The sequence below is a fragment of the Meriones unguiculatus genome, chromosome X, assembly GCF_030254825.1.
Source record: "Meriones unguiculatus strain TT.TT164.6M chromosome X, Bangor_MerUng_6.1, whole genome shotgun sequence".
Lineage (NCBI taxonomy): Eukaryota > Metazoa > Chordata > Mammalia > Rodentia > Muridae > Meriones > Meriones unguiculatus.
In genome coordinates, this window is record NC_083369.1 from 141,303,367 (window position 1) to 141,318,790 (window position 15,424).

Genomic DNA, 15,424 nt, shown 5'->3' on the forward strand with positions numbered 1-15,424 from the left:
ATAAATCAGAAAAAGAACAGGTTTTACAATAGCCTCATATACTATAAATTGGAGGTAACTTTAACTAAGCAAGTGAAAGTCTTGTATAATAAAAACTTCAACTCACTGAAAAAAGGAAATGAAGATATCAGAGGATGGAAAGATCACCCATGCTCATGTATCAGTACAAATAATATAGTAAAAATGGCCATCCCACCAAAAGCAAGCTAGCGATTCATTGCAATTCCCATCAAAATTCCAACAGAATTCTTCACAGATCCTGAAAAGACAATTTTCAACTTCACATGGAAACACACACACACATACACACACACACAAAAGGAATAGCTAAAACAATCCTGAATAATAAAAGAACTGTAGTAGAAATCACACCACCATTTATTTCAAGTTGTACTTTGGAACTATAGTAAACAAACAAACAAGCAAAACAAAACAAAAAAGAAACAAAAAAACCAATATGGTATTGGCACAAAGCAGACAGTTTGATTAATGGAATTAAACTAAAGACCCAAAAATAAACCACACACCCACATATGCCTGATTTTTAATAAAGAAGCCAGAGACACACACTGGATAAAAGACAAAAGACTTTTACCATCTTCAACAAATGGTGCTGGTCAAACTGGACGTCTGCATGTAAGAAGAATGCAAATAAATCCATATCTATCACCCTGCACAAAACTAAAGTCCAAGTGAATCAAAGACCTCAACAAAAATCCAGATACACTGAACATGATTAAAAAAAAAAGTGGGGAAGAACTTTGAACTCATTGGAGTAAGAGATGACTTCCTGAACAGAACACCAACAGCACAGGCTCTTAAGATCAACAATCAGTAAATGGGACCTCATGAAAGTTTCCATGTGTCAAAGGACACTGTTATTCAAAGTGAAAATATTTTTACTAATTACACATCTAATAAAGGGCATATATATAAAGAGCTCAAAAAACTAGATATAAACAAAACAACTAACCCAATTAAAAAATGAAGTGCTGACTGTGTTGGCACACAATTTTCATCCTGGCACTCAGGGAGGCAGAGGCAAACAGACCTCTGTGAGTTCAAAGCCAGCTTAGTCTTCAAAGTGAGTCCAGAACAGCTAAGGCTGCACAGTGAAACCCTGTCTTGAAAAACAAAAAACAAAAACAAAAACCACAAAAAAAAGTGTAAATCTAAACAGAGAATTCTTAGAACTGGAATCTCAAAATGGCAGAGAAACACTTAAAGAAATGTTCAACACCCTTAGCCATCAGGGAAATACAAATCAAAACTACTTTGAGATTCCATCTTTCACCGAGAAGAATGGCTAAGATCAATAAAATAAGTGATAGCTCATGCTGGTGATGATTTGGAGCAAGGAAATCACTAATTCATTGCTGATGGAAGTTGAAACGTGTACAAACATTATGAAAATCAATATGGCAGTTCTTCAGAAAGTTGGAAATTGATCCACCTCAAGAGCCAGCTATACCACTCTTGGGCATATACCTAAAGGACACTCCATCCTACCACAAGGACACTTGCTCAGTCATATTCATTGCTGCATTGTTCATAATAGCCAGAAACTAAAAACAACTTAAATGTCCCTCAAGAGAAGAATAGATTTTAAAAAGTGGTAAATTTACACAATAGAGTATTACTTGGCAGTTAAAAATATGAAACTCACAGGTAAATGGATGGGAGGAGAAGAGAGAGAGAGGGTGGGATTGGGAGGGAATGAGGGAGGGGGCTACAGCTGGAATACAAAGTGAATAAACTGTAATTAATATAAAAAATAAAAATTTCATTAAAAAAACCATCCTGAGTGAGGTATCCCAGATCCAGAATGACAAATATGCTACATATCCACTTATATGTGGATAATGGTGATTAACTCAATAATAACCAAGTTACAATTTGTAGAATCACAGAGGTTAGGTACAGAGTATGTGACTAGGAGATACAGACAGATCTCATTAGGACTGGGAAAAGGTTATGGATATTTATAGATAGTCGGGTGGGTTGGAATGGGAGGATCAGTTGGGGAGCGACAGGGGATAAGGGGATGATGGAGGAAATATAGGGAGAGAAAGTTAATATTAAGGGGCATTGGAGAGGTAGTATGGAAACCTACTACAATAGAAGCTTCCATAATATATGCATATATTATGATGATTTAAATGAAATTACCAAATAATGGGAGACACAGAGTCCCGTCTGCCTATCCCTTATCAGCAAAAATGTTTAAGCTTCCAGTACTGGGATTGGGTTACATCCAATTGAGTTGTTAGCCAAAAGGGTCATATGGGAATCCCCAAACAACCCAAGCTATTGCCAAGACTATAGGTTGCTCTCCACAAACTTACAGGAAGGTCCCGTTGCTGAAGAAAACACCTACACAAATCACTGAATAAGGAGAAATTGAACTGGTACCTACATAGCCCCTATGTTCTTGGTACAGGAAGGTACCCCGCAGGCTACCAAAAGAGAAATATAAACAACACCCCAGCCACACGCACCTTGATTACAATGGAGTCCTGCCTGCAAAATATGCTAGGGGTGGCACAAAGTGTGTGGGAGTGCAACCAATATCTGATTTGACTTAAAGGCGCACTCCACAAGATAGAACCTAAACCCAACACTCCTTGGGTGACCAAGAACCTCAGACTAGATAGACCTAGAGAAAAATCAAATAATAATCTTCAAAAAACAAAACAAACAAACATTGTAGCAAAAACTAAATCTTGATGACATCCTGCTATACTCAGATCACTGCCTTGTGCAGCCATTGTCAAGAGATGCTTCCTCCTGCAGAACATGGGAAGAAATAGTCACCCATAGCCAGACATTATTCACATAGTGACATACCTTTCAACATTCAGCCCTAAATTAAATGTCTCTATCAAATCCATTCTCCTTCTGAGCTTAGGGAACCCCACTGAAGAGGAAGTAAAAAGTGTAAGAGCCATAAAAGATAGAGGACCCCAAGAAAACAAGGCCCTCTAAATCAACATGAGCAAAACTCATATGATGAACTCAGAGACTGAAGCGGCATGCACAAGCCCTGCACAGGTCTGCACCAGGTCCTCTGCATATATGATATGGCTTGTAGTTTAGTGTTTTTTTAATGGAATTCTTGAGTATGTCAATGAGTAGATCGGTGATTTTTATGACTTCTCTTGGGCTCTTTTCGTTCTGTTTGCTTTTCCTGTCCAACTCTTATGTATTAATTTTTGCTTTATCTTATGTTATTTTGTTATAAAACAGAAGTGAATAAATGATAAGTATTAAGAGACTTTATAAACACTAAGTTCATATAAATTTGTTTCTATAGTGTTGAAAATTAAGAAACGGCTACATTGTTCATTCTAAAAGATGAGTCATTTTAGCTTATGGATAAAAATGATCATCACTTGATATAAGAGTATGATTACATCGTTAAAATATACTTAAGAAAATCTATAACTCAAATATGCTTCCCAAATACACTTTAAAAGTTTAGTAATAACACACTCCATAGGGATAACTGTATTCCATTTCTTTTTTAAAAGGTAACTGGAAAGAATGATTAAAGCAAGGAGCTACATTAAAATTTAAGTACACTAGCATCTTTGTATTCAAACATAGAATAATTTCCAGCAGAACTAACAGGAAAATCTTATTATATGCTTTAGCCTTGGTCGGTTCTGGAAGTATAGACCTGTAAGACTCGGTTTTCTATCACCCAAACCCAAGCCACAAGCTTCCATGTTTCTTAATTTAGTCAAAAAAGTTTATGCTTGAAAGAAGCGTTGGAAACCACCAAATCCAACCCCCCACAGCAGAGACAAGCAAACCCAGGCCCAGAGCAGACAATCATTTTCCCCTGTGTTAGACAACAAATATGAATCAAATGGCTAAATCTCTTTGCTCCTGTGCAGGTGCTACTTCCACTAACTCATTGTATTGTGGTGCTGAAAGATGGCATGTTATATCACCGGGACCAGATTTGGGGGTAGGTCTTTCTCACAGCCAATACATGGGCAGTACACCAAATAGCCTGGAACACTTTTACCCTATGTAAGTTGCTGAGGTAGCTAGGTTGGGAAGCTCCCAAGACCTCACCTCTTCTTCTCGGAGCTTCTGCTTCCTCTTCTCTTCCACTGCAGCCCTCTTCTGCTTTCCCCGCTGACGCTGCTCCTCAAGTTTTCTCCATCGCTCCTCAATTTGTTTCTCATACTGAAGCTTGGCTCTTTTCTGCTTCTCTAAGATCTGCTGTTCTCTGGCAGCTGAGAAATGGAAGCAGAAGTGTCATTCCAAGGGCTCCTCATGCAGGTTGGATTAAGACCAAGAACACAGAAACAACAATCTGATGAAATCCTAGCTAGGATGCAGTGATTGAGATTAAATGTTATCTCTGCCACTAGTTAAGTGGTGTGGGGCATGTTAACTATGTTATCTCTCTGCCTTGGTTTCCTTCTCAGTTACACAGGGACAGTAATAGCAATATAGTGAAGAAAATGATATAATGCATGTAAAACACAAAATAAGTACTTCCACACATTGGAACTATGGTTATTATTGCTATCATTAAGCCAGACTTGTATACACATTAAGCCATACAGTGGCTAGAATGATGACAGTTTAAGGGTACATTCAATCAAACTCATGCTAAACGAATATCCACAGCGATCTAGGCAATGTATCAAAATACACAAAGTCTTGTCTTCCCTTTAAAGCATTTACTAAGAAGCTCTTCCCAGCCTAGCCAGGCTATGGAAAGGTTCTTTGGGGGTGGTAGTGCCTGAACTGCCCAGGGGGGTCAAACAAGAATCCAATAACTACTTCTTCATATCAGTTCAATGGGGGAAATTATCATCTACCTACTTTACAGAACTCCATGGTGATATCTATAAACAACAAAAAGTAAATAAAATAAAATAAAACTATTTCTCAACTGGGCATGCTGTTGTAAGGCAGAAAATGAATGCCTGTTTTCTCAGTTCTCTTGAGGATGGTCCTTCTAGATCCCAAAAGAGAAGGTGAGTGTACACAAGACCTGGACGCAATAAGGTCTTCCTCAAATCAGAGGAAAACAATTGTTTTGTTTATGTATATGGGTGTTTTTCTGCATGCATGTATGTGCACCATGTATGCACAGTACCCAAGGAGACCAAAGAGGGTATTGGATTCCCTGGGACAGTTGTAAGCTGACATGTGTGTGTGCTGGGGATCGAACTGTATTCTCTGGAAGAGCAGTCAGTGTTCTTAACAGCTGAGCCATCTCTCCAGCCCCATGGAAGCAACTGTTGTCCATAGCTCCAAGCATACTGCCTAGGATACAATGGAGGTTCAATATTTGTTGAATGAATAAGCTGTTCACAGAATTATATAGTTTTTGTGGACATTTCAGCCCTGTGTGAGTTTACCCTCAATTCTTCAGACTCAACTATCAAATCTTAATTCTCGTCCCAGATTTCTAAGGACCTTTAGAAATGATGCTACCTCATTTGTGCTTTCTTGGACTTCAAAAGCCAAAGTATGCAACTTACCCAGACATTTTTCTCTTTCTTTTCGTCTCTCTTTGGCCAACCTTTGTCTCTCATCTGATTTTAAAATTCCATCCATGCCTACGAGATAGAGAATATACTTTTTAGTTCATTTATTCTTTGTCTACTCTGTGCTAGAGATTGTTGGGTACATCCGTGTTCCTGGGTCTAGATATACACATGTGTTATCCATTGTCACCAATTCATTTCAAGGAACTTACTTTCTATCACACATCCTCAGCCAGCCCCAATGACTTAGGGGCAAGCAGTCACGGCTTCTACATGTGCTTGCTGACATGAGGTGTAGTGGTGCTGACAACTGCCCTTTAACTAATCCTTGTCCCAAGGCCTGACCCTGGAGGGGTCAGAAATAAAATGAAGTGACACAGAAACCTAGCAGTGTGCAGAGACACTCATCAGTGCTATTCTAATCTGGCTTGTAGTTCCAAGGCAGAATAATTTAGGGGAGAAGAGAAGACAAAAAGTGAATATGATTTTGCCTCTCAATTATTATACACGGGAAAAATATTTAATTTTCTAGAATAAGTCAACTGTGGCGAATATACACAAGCACCTCAGGAGAACTCTGTAAAATGCAACCTTCAAGTTTAGTTTTATTTCTGGCAAGTTTGCTTTGATGTCAATCTTAGTATTTCAGAATTACAAAGAAAAAAAATCAATTCACTCCTATGTACTTAGCATACAAATATCTCTAACAAATAAGATGAAACAAATAACAGCTGCCCCCAAAAATGTCCAGAAAATATCCCTGCACCTTCACATCCCTTCCCCATTCCTTTCAAGGCCCTGAAAAGCTTTTTAAATTCAGGATGAAATAAATAAGAGCTGTTTAAGTTTAGAATAATTTATTGCACACTCTTACTATTGGTTGGTTGTTCATGAAAATTAGCAATACACAGCTTAAGCATACCATTCTGAAGAAACAAGCTTTATTTTAATGCAACTCTGTTCTTAGTGCCTAGGCCCTTCCTCTCTGGGAACTACATACCAATGTCATATGTTTTACTGCCATAGCAACCTGCAATTTTCCCAGCGACTCTTCTTCTTCTGTTTGGGAAAGGGTCACAGAAACAAGGCCTGCAGTGTAGGTGATGAGTATATAGATGGATGACATGATGAATTAAATTGTCATGATTTCCATTATGTGTTTGGTTTTGCAGTATAAATTATGTATCAGGGATATTAAAAAGATAATTACAAGAAAAATCCAACCCTTGACTACAAAGTGACATTAACCATGTTTGGTTTTAGTAAGTTCTTAATTATTAGGATTATCATTAATAATGATTATAATAATCAAAATTTATAGTCAGTATAAATCAAAATTTATAATAGTATAAATCAAAATTTATAAACCAATCAAAAACATAATAATTAATCACAATAAAAGCATGATTAATACAATTATATATAAATGTCATTATGGATTTAAAGACCCAACTCCAACTCATTCCAGGCCCTCAACCATGTGACTTTTAACTCCTTTTCTAACTTGATCTCAGCACTTCTTTTCTCCTCCCCAGTATTCTAGCTTACATTGCCTGCCCCTTCTTCCATCACCACCACTAAAGACTGCTATCTTTTTTTTCAAGATTTTATTTATTTATTTTATGTATGAGTGTTCTATGTGCATGTGTACCTGTATGCCAGAAGAAGGCATCAGATTCCAGTAGAGATGGTTTTAAGCCATCATGTGGTTGCTGGGGATTGAACTCAGGACCTCTGGAGAAGGCAGTGCTCTTATCCGCTGAGTGACACTGCCATCTTTTTAACCTCACCCACCTTCAAGGATCCAAGATCCATAATGCTCCATGTTCCCATACAATTTATGAAGCCCTTACTTCAGCCTTCTTTCTTGTACAGAAAAGTAGCTTCCAGAGCTACATATAACAGGGATTTCACTAGGTTTACTGAGTTCCAGCTACCACCTCTTACCCAATGTGTCCAACACACACACACACACACACACACACACAGAGAGAGAGAGAGAGAGAGAGAGAGAGAGAGAGAGAGAGAGAGAGAGAGAGAGATTACTGTAAAGCAGCCATGAAGTTAGTGATAGAAGAATAAGAAGAAAACATCAGATCTTTTCTTAAAATACTTTTAGGTTTTAGTCTCTACCTCAAGTTCCTCACATATGAATTTGTTCTGTCTGAAAGGCTTTAAACAAACAAACAAACAAACAAACAACAAATCCTAAGAGGCCTTGGTTAAATGCAGCCCACACCAAATGGCCTGCCCTAAGCCGGACCTGATCCTTGATTGGTACACCACACCACAATCTTGATAACAGGTCTGTTTTACATCTGAGGCAATTGTGGGGACTGATCAAAATGTTTTTCAATCAGACAAGAAAAAATTGGAAATTAAAAAAAAATGGTCAAAAAGCTTCCTATATCTCCTTGGACTTTACAAACAGAACAGATGGCTGTTACATGGACATGCAAGGTCTCAGGCTGCCCTCTTGTGGACAAATGTAAGAGATATAAATTTCCCTTCCAGAAAACCTTTACGATCAGAGTCACAGTCATCAGTAGCAACTTCATCATAATAGTGATGACAATCAAGCAGTTACCATGGGCCAACTGCAGCCAGGCATGGAGGTAGCACATGCCTTTAATCTTAGTCTTTGAGAAGGAAAGACTGGAGGATCATCTTCAACTATATAACTAGTTCAAGACCAGCCTGGGTTTCATGCTACCTTGTGTGTACACACATACGTACACACACACACACACACACACACACACACACACACACACACACGCACGCACGCACACACACACACATCACTGTGAACAAAGTACACTACATGAATTTATTGGGCTTAACAACCCTATGATGGCAGAGGTATTAATCTGAGCCTCATCTTACAAGTGTAAAAACAGAAGTACAAAATATTTAATTAACTTGTTCCAAGTCACATGGTTAAAAGTGGAGAAGCTGGATTCTATCTAACCTGGAAACTTGACTCCAACACTCAACTTTATATTAAGAATTTTTCAGAGGAGATGTAGCATCTCCTTTGGTGCTTTGATCCAGCAAAAGAACAAACTGTGTCCTGGTACCATGAACGTGAAAAATCTGGAAAAGCAGAAGTGTAAGTATGATTGAGAAGTATGAATTAGTCAGTACTGAGAGGGAAATACCGGCCTGGCTGTACAGATATGCAGCAATTACCACTTCAACTCATTATTTGATTCTTTCTCAGACTGATGATTTGGAAGTATTTACTCAGTGCTATCTTAGAGACTGATGCTGGATGGAGAATGGGTGAAAGCCAGAGGACTCTGGGAATAACTTAAGTTCCTCCTGGCTTAAGCAAGCAATTCAGTTTTGCCGCACTGCTAACAGCCTAACATGGGTAACCTGGAATCTCTGTGTCATCTCTTTGGCAGCCATGAACTACACAAGAACAAATATGAGTTCAGTTTCTAGGTCACACAAAATGCATTAGGCACTCCATAAGCACATTGAATTGCTACTCTACTAAAAACAGCAATGGTGAAGAAGACTGGCAGCTCACACCTGTTCTTCTCTCCTCTCGAGTTTAATGACTCTGGGTCAGATGAAGAAAAGGGATATGTGAGTTCAATTAGGATTGAAGTTTTACTGGCAGTGGTGGTTTGAGTGAGGAGTGAGGATGGCCCCCATAGGCTCCTGTATTTGAATGTTTGGCTCCAGTTATTTAAACTGTTTGGGAAAGATTAGAAGGTGTGGCCTTGCTGGATGTGGTTTTCCACTGGAGGTGAGCTTTGAGGTTTCAGAAGTCCCCCTCCCTCCATCTCCTCTCCCTCTTTACCCCCTCCGGAGAAAGGATGTAAAGCTCTCAGCTACTGCTCCAAGCCAGGCTTGACTGCTTCCTACCATGATGATCATGCACTAACCCTCTGAAACTGTAAGCAAGTTCCTAATTCAATGTTTTGTTTGTAATAACTGACTTGGTCGTGGTGTCTCTTCACAGCAATAGAGCATTAACTATGACACTGGGTAAGACACCTAAGGCCCCAACCCCTTCTTCTGAAGAGCATATGTCTCTATTTAATGGTCCAAACATTTCAAGAACTTCTCATTTAAAGAAAAGCTAAATAACTCATCTCCAGTTTCTATCTTTTGACTACTGGCAAATCTGCAGAGGCTGACAAGAGACCTTTGGAATCATCCCAAGGTAAGGAGAGTTGGAAAATAAATGAAATTTCCATGGACTTGATCAGATGCTACTAATAACAAAACAGCTAAATTTAAGACAGGGGACTCATGGGAGATTATCAGGAACAACAATGCAGGAAATCTTTCTAAAGAAATGATATGATCAAAGATTTAACTCCAAAAGGAAGTCATTCTGTGTCACCTAAAATTCTAGTTTGTTTACCTATACAATCACCCTTTATTCTATTGGGTGATTCTATCTATTCTATTCTATTATTAATGTCTTTACACAAAGACATTCAGTCTCTTTTTAAGAACCAGAGACATACTTTATCTTGTAAGCCCCCATGAGAATAGGCGGCTGACAGAACTGTGCGCATTAGGATTTGTGGGGGTAGGGGTAATAGGAAGTAGACACCTATAATGGGCTTCACGAAGAGGATCCTTGTGGTGAAGAAAAGGTTCTCTATTTTGACTGCATTAATATAAACACACTGGTTGTGACATTGCATTATAATTTGGAGATCTTTCTGTAATACTTCCTGTAACTACATGTAAACCAACAATGACCTCAAAACAGAGACACTAAACTATGAAGAAAACAAATCTGGCTCAAAGATGAAGACCTGGGACAGACCCAAATACAAAGAGGTAGTAAGGGATACCTTAGCTGAGATAGCCTTTTCAGAAGGTGTTGTTTTAGCTATCCCTGTTCCCGTTCTAAATGTAGTAACACTTGCCAAGGCAACTGCATGCAAATAGATATGTGTCTCTGAAATACAATTTCTGAATACAAAAATACAAAACAGTGATACTGAGCAAGCAAACAACAGCATAATCCCACACTTCACTGATTTATTGTTAGCAGGAATAGCTTCCCATTATCCTTGAGCTGCAGCAACAAATTCTTAAAGACTCATTTTGAGATGAATTTTATTAGCTTGAAGCACTCTACTAGAATATTAATTAGTTAATATTAATTAATGATTCATGATACTGGTAAGAACTATTATTGAAATTCAAAGTTTCCAAGGGAAGCCATCTGTTTCATTTTAAAAACGTAATTGAACAAGTGAATTTTATTTTATTGTTTATTTTGGCTTTTTGAGAAAAGCCCTTGCTATGTAGCCCAGACTTGCCTCAGTCAAAATCATAGCATTCCTCTTACTAGCAAGCCTCTTAGGTTACTGGGACTACAGGCATGTGAACTACCACCTCTGGCTCTGAGAAAGTGTGTTTTAAAATAATCTCAATTATACTCAGTATAATTGTGCAATGAAACTTCTCAGAAACAGGAATAAAGAGCTTATATAAGAGGAAGTCCAATGAAAGCCCTAATTTTCTGTGGGGAGTCTCCAATATCCCTTAATGAATGGTCAGGTAAACTCTGGCTATGTAGCTGCATGGTTACTGCTTTAACAGTGGTTCCGGTTTGTACTGTGGCTCTCCTATAAGCACATGGAAAAGAGATCACAGCCTCCCACCTTTAGCTACACAGTAGAATCACATAGTGAGCTGTGCCAGATAGTTTTATGTCAAATTAACATAAGATAGTCATTTGAGAGGAGGGAATCTCAATTAAGAAAATGACTCCCCAAGACTGAGCTGTAGGCAAGTCTATATGGCATTTTCTTAATTGGCAATTGGTGGGTGAGGGCCCAGCCCATTGTGGGTGATGCTACCCGTGGGCTGATGATGCTGGATTCTATTAGAAAGCAGACTAAGAAAGCCATGATGGGCAAGCCAGTAAGCAGGACTCCTCCCTGGCCTTTGCCTCAACACCTGCCTCCATTTTCCTTCCCTGCTTGAGTTTCTGCCCTGACTTCCTTTGAACTGTGATGTGGAAGCATATGCCAAACAAACCCTTTCCTCCTCCAGTTGCTTTTGTCATGCTGTTTCATCACAGCAGTAGGAACCCTAAGAGGAACTTTAAAAAGCCATAGAGATGCTAGGATCTCCTTTCAGATCCTAGTCTAGCTCTTCTCAGACATGGCCTGGGCCTTGGTGCTTTATAAGTTTCCCACCAGATTCTCATGTGCATCAAAGCATGAGTGTTGTCCTAGCCAGCTCTGGAGAGCTTATAAAATCAGAATGCTGGTTGCGATCCCGAGTTTCAATGAACTGGGATGGAAAGGAGACATTTTGTTTCTAACAAGCTAATACCATTGGTCCAGGGCCCACAACTAGAGAGCCACTATTTTAGACCAATTCTAGAGCCCTGCCTGTGGTTCAAGAGCCTTTCGGAGAAGCTGTCAAGTAAATTTACATAGTTTTCCAGTACTTGATCCAGTGCTTCCCTCATGCTATTATTATATGACAAGGTCTGTTTATTATAACCTTGTCCTGTAAGCTCTTGTCATCTCTGAGCTCCCAGCAACGTGCAGAGCAGAAGTACTTAAAAATTATAAATAGAGCCGGGTGCAGTGTTGCATGCCTATAATGCCAGCACTCAAGGAGGCGGATCGCTGTGAGTTCGAGACTGGCCTGGTCTACAGAGTGAGTCCAGGACAGCCAAGGCTACACAAAGAAACCCTGTCTCAAAAAGCTTCAGTTTTAAAAAAATTATAAATAAATGGGTCATAAATATTATGTTTTCTTGATGGAAATCTTCCATTTGTTGATCATTCTATATCCCAAGTGTCCTTAAAAACAATTAGCTTGCTGGGTGACATCATACAAAGTCTTAAATCTCAGCATTCAGTAAGCAGAGGCAGGTGGATCTCTGTGAGTTTGTACATAGCAAGTCCCATGCCTGCCAGAGCCACAAGTCTCAACAAACAAACAAACAACAGAAACACAAACAAAAAATTCCATAATCATCTAGGGGACAGTTGAGAAAGAGTAAGAGTGATGGTACAGAGGGAGAAGGAGGAACAACAGAGGGTAATGGAAGAAAAAAAAAGTATACAAATATATATATTTATACATGATATATATGTATAAAAATGTCATAACAAAATCTACCATTTGTACAATAAATACACTAACAAATTTTGTCTTTAAATTAAAAATTTTGAGAATTTTCTACATGAGAACTGTATTTACATAGTTTCCAATCCTTTATCAACACTTCAACAACTCCTGTCACCCCCTCCCTCTCAAGCCCATGATCTTTTCTATTATAATTATTACTGTTTTATACACACAGATGGGGCCTTGGGAAACTTTCCACACCCCATGCTGGCATGTGGACTTTTAGTGTCATTATGTAGCTCTTGTTTAGTCAATCATATTGTTTAGAGTTCAGGGTGCAGTTTCCCAGTCAAGTGTAAAAGACACAATTCAGCAACAGGCACCCTAGACCTTTGGATCTTACAATCTTTCCTCCCCGTTTTTAATGGGAATAAAGACAGTCATAGGTTGCACACATCTGTAACCCTAGGGCTTGTTAAGCAGAGGCAGGAGGTTCAGTTCAAGGTCTTCCTCAGCTACTTACCAAGTTTGAGGTCATCCTGGACTAGGTGAGACCCTGTAACAAAACTCACTGGCTCTTTAAAAGCATCTTATCCATTATCCTGCTAACTTTATGGAGGGAGTGCAGAACCCAAGACAGGCAAGTTGCTTTTTCCACTGCTTCACCTGTCTCAACACATAGACACCCAAAAATAGAAGCAAATCTTTCCTCTAAATCTCATCAGTGTTGTATCTCTCACTTATGTCCTTATGTCCTTCCCTCTGTCTTTTAAAAATGCATTTACTTGTGATACTGGGGATTGAACTCAAGAGCATTTTGTGTGTGCTAGAGCAAGCTCTCTACCATTGATGTATATCCCCAGCCCTTCTTTTAAAACCTTTGTGTTATAATGCAGAGTCCTGCTAAGTAGTCCAGGCAGCTTGTGCTTGCAATCCCCTCCTGCTTTGGCCTTTGAGTAGCTTGGATTATAGGCCCGGCAGGTAGCTTCTGCTATGTTGGGGATTAAGCCCAGAGTCCTGTTCATGCAGGCAAGACATATTTTCTTACTTCCTACTATCCTGAGACAAGGATGGACTATCCTAGACAAGGATGATCACTCCTGCAGCCCCATGAGCCAACATCACATTTAAGCTTTGGAAGCTTCAGTTTCCTATATATATATATTTTTTTTCTATAAAGGAAAACGTTGAATTAGGACTGGCTTACAGTTTCAGATGTTTACTCCACTGTCATGGTGGGAAGCATGGCAGTGTGCAGGCAGCGCCGCGCTGGGAGAGGGGCTCAGAGTTCTACATCGGATCTGAAGGCAGCAGGCAGAGAGTTGAGACACACTTCCTCCAACAAAGCCACACCTGCTCCAACAAGGTACACTTCCTAACAGTGCCCCTCTCCGGGGGCCAAGCACTGAAACACAGGAGTCCATGGGGGTCATTTTATTCAAACCACCACATCAGATTAAGAGTCCAAAGGGGGCTGGAGAGATGGTTCAGCAGCTTAGGGCTGAACTGGCTGCTCTTCCAGAGGACCCACAGCACCCATGTGCCAGCTCGCAACTGTCTGTAACTCCTGTGCCAGGGGATCTGACACCCTCAGACAGACATATGTACAGTCAACACCAATGTACATAAAATAAATAATTTAAAAACTAGAATAAACTTCAAAAATCTGTACTGTTTTCTGAAATAAATACACATAAAGGCTGGTAGGAGGATAATGAAGAAGAATCTATTAGCAAATTTACCAACTGGGGACGTACCTGAGATTCTGACATCAAACCTGTGGAGTTGGAGTGAACTCTCTGCTGCCTGCCAGAATCGGTGTCCCCACATTTCATGAGTTCCACATTCCTACTGGCTACCCAGCCCCACCATATTTTTACACAAGTCAGCTGTCATGAAAGTGGAGTATCTGGCATATACAAGGGACTTTGATTGCCATCCTAATGGGGGTTTCCTTTTTAAACTCATTAGCTCCGAAATGGTTTCCTGATATAAGTGTTCGGTAAGTCTACACTGACAATGCTTGTTAGCCAGCGTATAAAATAAAATGATCCTGCAGCCCATGTGACTGCTTGGAAACTAAAGTCTCATTTTTTTATTAAGTTTTGAATCAAATTGTTCTTTTCTCTTAGTGTAGAATAAAGGCGAAAAACCTGAAGGACTGGAATAATGTCAAAATACTAAGAGAATACACAAGGCATATAGGTACTGGTTTGTAAGATTATAACTTACAAACTGTCTGTTCGTCTATCTGTGGGTAGGTATGGGTGCTTGCAGAGCCTAGACATGGGTATTGGAGGCCCAGAAATACAGGCAGTTGTGATCTGCCATCTCCTTTTCTAGGGCCTGTCTCCTACAAGATTGGAGGAGAGCTGCAGTTAACTCCTGGCAGTCCCTCCTGGAAGAATGCACTGATGTTTTAAAAAGAGCCACTAAAAAAAATAAAAACAATAAAAATAAATAAACAAATAAATAAATAAGCCACTAGTCACAATGCACAGGTTCACTATGGCTAATACAGGCCTTTGCTGAATCCACCTATCCAACATGGAAGAGGAAACGGTAAAGGAAGTCAGAAGATGTATCTCAGGCTTGGCTGGTTTACAACATAAAATCAAGGAAGGAAAAGTAAGGTCCATGTACTGGTCTCTGATCCTTTACCCTTGATGCCGCTCAGTTTGGGGAATAAAGTTGACTATGGAGCTGGCCTGTGGGTGAGGCAGGGGTGTTATCTGCCTGAGGCATCTCATTGATTTACTGTCTGGAAATTTCCAATAAGGACACAGACGCCCTCTGTGTCCTTCCTCCACCAGAAAACTCAGGCTGGACATTGC

At 39.6% G+C, this 15,424-nt stretch overlaps 1 protein-coding gene across 10 annotated transcripts in view; it reads right to left on the reverse strand.

Annotated features, from left to right (window-relative positions):
* Positions 1-15,424, reverse strand: part of Map7d2 (MAP7 domain containing 2) — an 81,705-nt gene that overhangs the window by 45,172 nt on the left and 21,109 nt on the right. For all 10 annotated transcript variants that reach the window (XM_060374365.1, XM_060374361.1, XM_060374367.1 and 7 more), the window contains exons 2-3: positions 5,511-5,588; positions 4,084-4,247 (exon numbers count right to left, since the gene is read on the reverse strand). In XM_060374365.1, the coding sequence (XP_060230348.1) occupies positions 4,084-4,247; positions 5,511-5,588 (242 nt within the window). The remainder of the gene's footprint in view (positions 1-4,083; positions 4,248-5,510; positions 5,589-15,424) is intronic.